This window comes from Dama dama, chromosome 13 (genome assembly GCF_033118175.1).
Source record: "Dama dama isolate Ldn47 chromosome 13, ASM3311817v1, whole genome shotgun sequence".
Classification (NCBI taxonomy): domain Eukaryota; kingdom Metazoa; phylum Chordata; class Mammalia; order Artiodactyla; family Cervidae; genus Dama; species Dama dama.
Window position 1 is genome coordinate 53,313,530 of NC_083693.1, and position 8,555 is coordinate 53,322,084.

At 37.8% G+C, this 8,555-nt stretch overlaps 1 protein-coding gene across 3 annotated transcripts in view; it reads left to right on the forward strand.

Moving 5' to 3' along the window:
- Positions 1-8,471, forward strand: part of LOC133068109 (signal recognition particle subunit SRP54) — a 71,792-nt gene extending 63,321 nt beyond the window's left edge. For 2 of the 3 annotated variants that reach the window (XM_061159166.1, XM_061159165.1), the window contains 3 exons: positions 5,424-5,490; positions 6,072-6,169; positions 6,469-8,471. In XM_061159166.1, the coding sequence (XP_061015149.1) occupies positions 5,424-5,490; positions 6,072-6,169; positions 6,469-6,675 (372 nt within the window). In that variant the 3' untranslated portion in view covers positions 6,676-8,471. The remainder of the gene's footprint in view (positions 1-5,423; positions 5,491-6,071; positions 6,170-6,468) is intronic. The other variant, XM_061159167.1, reaches the window with a different exon arrangement.
- Positions 8,472-8,555: the final 84 nt, after the last annotated feature.

Here is an 8,555-nt window from a genome sequence, read left to right on the forward strand (position 1 = left end):
GTGTTCTTTGTCTTCCGTTGCCTTGTTGATCTGCTGCCTAGTTGCCCTATTCATTATTGAAAATGGAGTGTTGGAGTCTCCAACTATTACTGTTGAATTGTCTTTTTCTCCCCTCATTTCTGTCACTTTCTTTTTCCGTCTATTAAAATTTTCATTTCAGTTATTGTACTTTTTCAACACCAGAATTTTCATTTGGTTCTATTTTATAATTTCTCTTCATTGATACTCTGTACTTGATGTGACATTGCTATTATACCTTCCTTTATTTCTTTACGTGTGTGTGTGTGTGTGTGTGTGTGTGTGTGTGTGTGTGTGTGTGTGCTCGTGTGTGTGAGTCGCTCAGTCATGTCCGACTCTTTGCGACCCCATGGACTGTATTTCACTAGGCTCCTCTGTCCGTGGAATTCTCCAGGCAAGAATATTGGAGGGGGTTTCAATTCCCTTCTCGTGGGAATCTTGCCAACCCATGAACCTGGGTCTCCCTCACTGCAGGCAGATTCTTTACCTTCTGAGCCACTAGGAAAGCCCTATGGTTTCCTTAATTCTTTGAACATACTTATAAAGGCTACTTTGAGTTTTTCCTGTTAAATCCAACATCTGGTCACTCTCACAAGTAGTTTTGTTGTCTGCTTTTTTATTTTCTTTCCAGTGTATGGGTCATGCTTTCCTGTCTCTTTGCATGTCTCATACTTTTTTGTTTGAAACTAGACATTTTAGATAATATGTTGTAACAACTCTGGGTGCACCCCTCTGCCTCCTCCCAAATCTCCACTCCCAGGGTCTTGATTTTGTTGTAATATTTGCCAGTTTATTTGTCTAGTCAGTTTATGGGTTCTTTTAACGAATTCTGTTTCCTCCTCACTTGCTGTTCTATGCTTCAAACTAGCTGATCAACTACAGTTGATCCTGTATCTTGATAGAATCGAAGAATTTCTTCCCAAGTACCTTTTACCAAAATCTTCACTGATTTTGAGAGTATCCTTAAGCTTGGACTTTTCCACTTCTGTTGCAGATGAAGTCAGTTCACATGGGCAGAAATTAGGAGCAATCTGTCTGATGGCCTGCTTTTCCTCCTGGGGAAAATCCCTTAGGTAGAGCTCCAGAGTTGGGGGGTAGGGATAGTAGTGCATTTCTCTGTGACCCCCCTACTTTAGGAGCTGAATGTTCAGTTGAGGCTGGGAGTGGAAGCCTTAGGTCATGGCTCATCTCTTCTGGCATGGAACCACTGGCTAATGGACTGGGATCAGTGCCCCGTATTCTCACTTGCACCATGCTCAAGGTAGAGCCTCCGTTAGTGTTAGTGGAAGCTGATGGAAGAAGGGAGCCCTCCCCTGTCAACCGCGCTCACCTGGAAGTTAGTCTCAGGAATAGATAGCTTCTGGGCAGGTTGAGAAATGCTGGTTAATGTCCCGTTCTTCCTGGAAAGAAAGGCCTCTAGTTGGAAGCTGGGGGTAGAAGGAGCCCTGTGTTCTTAGTCTGGAGTGGAGTTTCCATTTCACTTTGCTGGGAAGGCCTATGATCTTGGTTCACGTACTGCATACTCTCATTTTCTTACCACATTTTCCTTTATTTTCTTGATTAGTTTACTCCTTTGTCACATAGCCTTAGGACCATTTCCAAAGGCTTTAAATGTTCATTTTAAATAATTTTCACCAGTTTCACTGGGTCGTGGGTCCTCAGGGTTACTCTTACTCTTTTGCTGGAAGTCCCTATCCATTCTTAAAATTGTAAGTTACCCTGTATGTAACATGTTGTCATTGGAATTTGTTTGAATTCTTATGCCTAAACTAAGACAGGAAACCTGGGTGATGAGAAACCTGTCCTTATTTCCTTCACCGGAAGGCAGCATGCTGAGTCCGAGCTGGTTTTCAGGCCTGGCCGGCCGTGGAGTAGTCACCCTGCTGTGGCCAGGACGAGACTGCCGCTGCGCTTCATGTTCCCATACCTGGACTACTGTCAGGAATGCGGCAGTGAGCACGAGAGTGGAAATCCCTCTTTGAGATTCTAATTTCAGTTCTTTTGGGTAATACCCAGAAGTGGGATTGCTAGATCACATGGTATTTCTATTTTTAATTTTCTGAGGAACCCTCCACACTGTTTTCCATAATGGCTACACCATTTTGCTTTCCCACCAGCAGCAACTAAGAGTTCCAGTTTCTCTGCATCCTCACCAACTTGTTTTCTTTTTGAGCAAAGTACCAATTACCCTCTCAGGTGTTAATCACTGAAGACAGATCTAGCTTCACTTAATGTGAAGAGCAGACTGTCCATTTTCTGTTTGTTTCTAATGCATCATAAATCTGAGAACAAAGCAATTTGGGAAAGGTATTGGCCTGTATTTATATAGAAGATTTGTAGAACTGACTCAGTTAAAGATAAGCCCAGATATTTTAAATAAAGATTTAAGAATAATACTCCTGGCATTTGGTACCTGATAGAAAGTAAGAAATGGAGACCTAGGTCTTTTTATAATTTTCCTCAGATTTTTACCTTAGACGTGTCTTAAGAATAAATGTATTTCCAGTAATTCCTTTAACCTGTGGTAGTTTTGCTTAGGGTTCCTCAAATATGCATATATATGTGTATTTAACTATTACACATTAAAACTTTGATTATGCACATAATTGCTACCTATATAAACAGATTGATGCCTTTCATAATATGGTCAGAACTAAAAATTATCTGGGCTCAGTTTTGCCTATCAAATTTCAAAAAAGGAAAAGCACGTGGGACTTCCCTCGTGGTCCAGTGATTAGGACTCCATGCTTCCACTACAAGGGTATGGGTTCAATCCCTGGTTGGGAAACTAAGATCCTGCAAGATGCAAGGCATGGCCAAAATAATAAAAGTAAATAAATAAAAAGGAAAAGGACAGTATACTGTAATGAGGGTAGAAGGGAATGGACAGTCTCATATATTACTGGTGAATATTTATTGGTAACTTTTCTGTTGTGAAGTTTTACATTGTGAAGGGAGAGCTTTCCAAATGATTATATTTTGGGCCTAGTTTTTCTGCCTGTAGAAATCGAAGCATTTAAGAAATATGCTTAATATTTTCAGTATAGTAAATGGCAAAACCAGCAGGATAGAAAAAGTGTAATAATGTTGTAAAACACATGTATGCTTAGGTTTAAAAAGGTTTTTAAAATTTTAATTAATTTTTGACTGTGCTGAGTCTTTGTTGCTGCAGTGGGCTGTCTCTAGTTGCTAAGAGCGGGGGCTCCTCTCTAATTGCAGTGCTCAGGCTTCTCATCGCCCAGAGCAAGGGCTCTAGGCATGCAGGCTTCAGTAGTTAGTTAGTTACTCTGCGGCATGTGGGATCTTCCCCGTCCAGGGATTGAACCTGCCGTGTCCCTGCACTGGCAGGCAGATTCTTAACCACTAGATCACCAGTAAAGTCCCAAGATAGCAAGGCTTAATAGTTCCTTATTACGGAAGAGATGGATCATTATTCAGAAAGAAATAGATACTTAAATTTTTGAAGAAAAGAATGAATCTGCTAGAGTTTGCACCCATAAACTGGAAGTCTTGAAGACTCTAGATCCTGTCCCAGTTCTCCTGTTACTGGGATGGTGGTGGCAGTAGTGATGCTGGTAGTGATGGCAGGGTTCCAGCAGACTCTAGGTCAGTGTCTGAACAAAACGCCCCATTCATTCATTCTGTAAAAATTTGTGTGCCAATGATAGATGGTTTTCAGGAACTCTATCCAGTGTCTTAGCTCTGGAACAGGTTTGACCCATTGGTAGTTACAGCTTGGACGTTAGCAATTATTTTCTGTAGAAACGACCTCAAGAGAATTGGTCCAGTGAGAAATACGTACTTTCCTTCAAAAGCTTGCTGAATCTTTTTCTAAGTAATTTCTTGGCCCTATCACTTACTATGTGTTATAGAAATTGGTTCCATTCCCTTTATTTCTGCACTGTCCCACTTGCTGTAAAAGACATACGTAAACACTAGTGTTAGAGCATATTAAACAGAGCCCCTGAACTAACCCTTATCCCACATGAGAAATGCCTTCTGCTCTGAATATAGAAGATATAGCAGATTTGATCAGGGAGCCAGAAATACACAGTACTTTCTTGAATGTATTTGTTTGCTTGGACATCCATTCTTGTGTAAAGAGAGACTAAGGAGCTACCTTACTTGTGTGTCCTTTCAAAAATACTATCACCTACTTTTCATTTTGTTTCCTTCTCTGCTTTAGCCTGTCTGCCCAGGCTTACAGATAGCCGTTTTAAAAAATATTTGAAATATGTGATGTTATTCTTTAAAGTAATTTGCATGAGAACTTGATTAGACAGATAGTGTCCACTCAAAATGACTTTGAAAGCCCTCAGGTGAAAATTTTTCCTTAACCAGGAAGAAAGGAAATAACCCTGAAATTGGCAACCTTGTCAGCTTCAGATATCAGGAAAGGAAGATACTTCCATTTCACCAACAGAAAAGAAGCAGTTTCTGGTGTCTGTGGTTTTCAGTCTTACAGATATTCTTGTATTTGGTTTTTTAAGGCCCTTATAATCATCAGCATATCTTATCTAAGAAGATTATGGATTAAGGCTTATCTTTTTCTTCTCTCTGAGAAACCAATATGGAGACATTGACTAATGTATTTGATAGAGCTTATGCTCTATACTGTGTTTTCTTTTCATAAATAAAAATATGGTATATTGAAGCATGCTCCTATGACCAGTTTCCTCCATAGAGGCAAACTGTCATCTATGTGTCAAGCTTTATAGAAATATTCTATGGAATTACAGCACCAAGGTTAACTATGAGGTGTGTAGTGTGGATTGCAGTCTGCCAGTGTTTCTAGCCTGCCAGTTATATGTTAAACTTTCCTTGGGTTGCATGGTCTAGTCCCTTTTTAATCCTTAAATTAACAAAAAAAACTCATCTTGCCACTTACTGGTTACTTATTTTCTTACCATTAAAAGTTCATTTGATATGCCCTCACTTATCCTGTTTAATTTCTCTGAACCTCAGTTCACCACTAAACCAGAAGTGTGTTGTATGTATGATTCCTTAGATCCCTTTCAATTGACTGCACACACAGTCTGATGTGTTTCTGAACATTGAAGACAGAAAAAAAAAAAAAGGGGGAGCAAGACAGGAGAAAGGAAGGCTCTGGATTATCAGTTCGTAAATAATCAAGGTTGTGATTTACCAACTCCATTTCAGTGACTGCCACTTTTTTGGGTTATTCCATGGACTTAAGGTGATGGTAGTTGTATGGGTGAATGTTAAATGTCTTTGTGACATTCTGTCTACAAAGATTTTAATTTTTTTTATTGGATTGTAGCCTATTTGTTATACTGTCTATAGAATATTCTATGTACCCACCAAGCATTTGACTGCTTCATCCTGGCCTAGATATATAGAATAAATTTAAGTATGAAGGTTGCTAACCTAACCTCTTGTTGCAGACAAAACTTACGTGGGGCCCCTACTTATGGTTTCACATGCTTCGAGCTGCCACATCCACCCTCTCAGGTACTGCTTTTTTGTTTGAATGTTGTATAACCAGTATCATACATTCCCAGAACAGGAACTTGGCCAAATAGCGTGTTTTAGAAATGAAGGAAAAACAATGGGGAGTTCAGTCACGCCCTTCTCAGCAGCTAGCTAGCTACCACTGGAGATACTAATCTAACTTATACTTCACCTTAACTCGTTCTTTAGCTTCCGGATGTGCTTTGAAAAAAAAGGACTGAAAAACAGCTATGCTCATTTAGATACAGTTTTCATGTTTGTGAACATGGACAGAAAAGGTCTGTTAGCAGTTATTTTGCTGTTTTGCCATTTGGTTCGCTGACATTGTTCTCATTCTGTTTGACTGCTTATTACCAGCAGTGTTATTGGGAGCCCAGAAGGAGCCACTAGTGTTTCTTGGGGAAATCAAGGAAGATACACAGATAAGATGTACTGAATGTTGATAATCTCTCTGAGGACAGGGACTGTAAATTTTGTATTCCTAAAGTGCTTTGCACATAGAAAGGGCTCAAGAAATGTACATGGAATTATATAAACCATTTGACTTTTGTATTTTTTTTTAATAACTTTTATATTTTTAGTTTGTGACTTTCTTGGAGAGAAGATTGCATCTGTTTTGGGCATCAGCACCCCAAAATACCAGTATGCAATTGATGAGTATTACCGGATGAAGAAGGAGGTATGTCTCCTTTTTACATTTTCTTGATTCACTTTCATTTGTTGTGGACTGAATGGGTTGCATAATGAAGATGTGTATCCTCTAGCTGTCCAAGAGATAGCCCCCTTACACTAGGCATTTCATTCTAGTCATTCTTTATCAGATTAGAATATATTTTAGAATTTTGTAATACTTAGATTTTCCTAAGATTGATGTGCACAATTAAGCTATATTTCATTGTACTGGGTGCTGCAAGTGGGAGAAAAATATTGTTCCATTTGGACATTTATGTTTCAACCATTCTTGTTACTTCTTTTTAGGAGGAAGAAGAAGAAGAAGAAAATAGGATGTCGGAAGAAGCAGAAAGACAATACCAACAAAATAAGCTGAAGGCTGATTCCATTGTTCAGTCCGATCAACCAGAAACACTGGCATCCAGTTCATTTGTGAATCTCAATTTTGAAATGGAGGGAGATTGTGAAGTAATTACAGAAATCAAACAAAATCCAGTCTCTGTCCCTCTGTAGAATGAAATGACTATCAGACTTCTAAGGTAGTTTTTATACCGGGAACTTTCACATTCTCTATTCAATGGATCTTGGGACTTAATACAATTATTTATATTTTAAATTATTATCAGGAAAGGGAAGAATGTTTCTTTATTCTTAAGCTCTATCTAGCAAAAGCCAGATATGAAATTTGGATCTTTGTATTGTGCTTTTACTGTGTCAAATTAGTGCTTTGGTTTTAAAATGATCTTTAAAAAAAGTAAGGACATTCTAGAGCCTTAACCACCAACTAGGAAGAGTTAAATTATCAAGCTTGTCTTTGTGTAAGGAAAAAAATAGGTAAGTTGTTGATTAAGGCTAACTGGAGCTGATATTTGTGGTCTCAGATTAAAATGAGGATTATTCCCCTAGATTTTCTCATGTTATGTCTTATATTTATATAGCTAACTATTCATTTCATACTAAGGATGGTTTACTGAGTGTAATAAAAGGAGCACGATAAAAGCATTTTGAATTTTCTTTCCTTGAGAATTAACTTTATTTCATGGGAAGGTGTTTGAGTTTATAACACCAGATATTAAGATGGGTTTCCATTTTTAATGAAGGTTACTTAATCTTACTTTCTCTTTCAGTAGTTATTCAGATTTAAATAACTAAGTTTGAACATGCTAAGAACACTAGCTGTGGGATAAATTTATCAATGTATTTGTATTCAAATGGTAATACCTAGTGATTATCCACATGGCATCCTGGTTATGTCAGTCATTCAATCCTGAATGCCTCCTCTGGGTGAAGTAGTTGCAGGGTGATACTGGGGGACAAATGAAGACTTAACCCTCCAGGGGTTCACTGTTAAATATTGTACAAGGTGCAGTGGTGGCATAATGGAATTAACTGTCATTAACCACTTCGAAGTAGCAACAGTAGATGGTTTGCTTGACCCGGTTGGCCATCTCTGTACCCACTGTTCCATTAGCAGACCTCACAAAAGTATAATATGAAACTAATTTTGAAAATATTCCTGTATGTGTTCAGAATCTTATGTGGTATCTGTATGACTTTGACTTTTAATGTAAGGAGAAATGTATATTTTAGATACAGGGCTGCTAAAAACCTATTCGCAAACTTAAAGAGCCTTTAGAGATTAATGGTTGTTAATAGTCTTCTAAATAGCATTAAGTTCAATCTTAAATATATCTGCCTAATGTATAGCTTCAAACAAACAACATAGGTGCAGTGGGTTTATTATGGAGGTCTATTAGCAGTGAGCATCTGACCACTAAGTTCTTCAATTGAAATTTGAAGGATTTAGGCAAGATAATTATTTGGAATCCTCAGTTACATGGATTCATAGTATGGTGGTTCATGGCATGTGATGGTGATCTTTTTAGTCATGGGTATAAACTATATAATTTAGTGCTTAAAGGGTTAATCTTCAGATTATATAATGTCATCATAAATTGTAGTTTACCAGTAAAGAATGCTAATCTGATGTGTTCCCCTTGTTTTTATCTTCATTCAAGAAGATATTCAAACTCATATTTATTTGGGTATTCTGTAAAGGCAAGTGTATCTAAAGGTGACCTGAATTTTCTCTCTCTAGAGGCACCAGATGTAAAAGAGTTGACTCAGAAACTTTTCTGATTGTAGTAGAAGGAAGATAATGATTTATGAAGGCGTTACATTTCTTGAATTTTATTTTTACTTGTCCAACAGTGGCCAGTTTGTAATGTTTATATAGATATTCACTGTGCCTTAAACTTTTATACTTTTTATTTATGCAGAGTATAAAATTTCCCATAAATGCATTAAATGGTTTTGTCTTATTTTTAAGCCTCTTTCACTTTTTCTTCCTTTCCAACCCTTTGAATAATTACTGTTCCTTCTGAATCATGGTT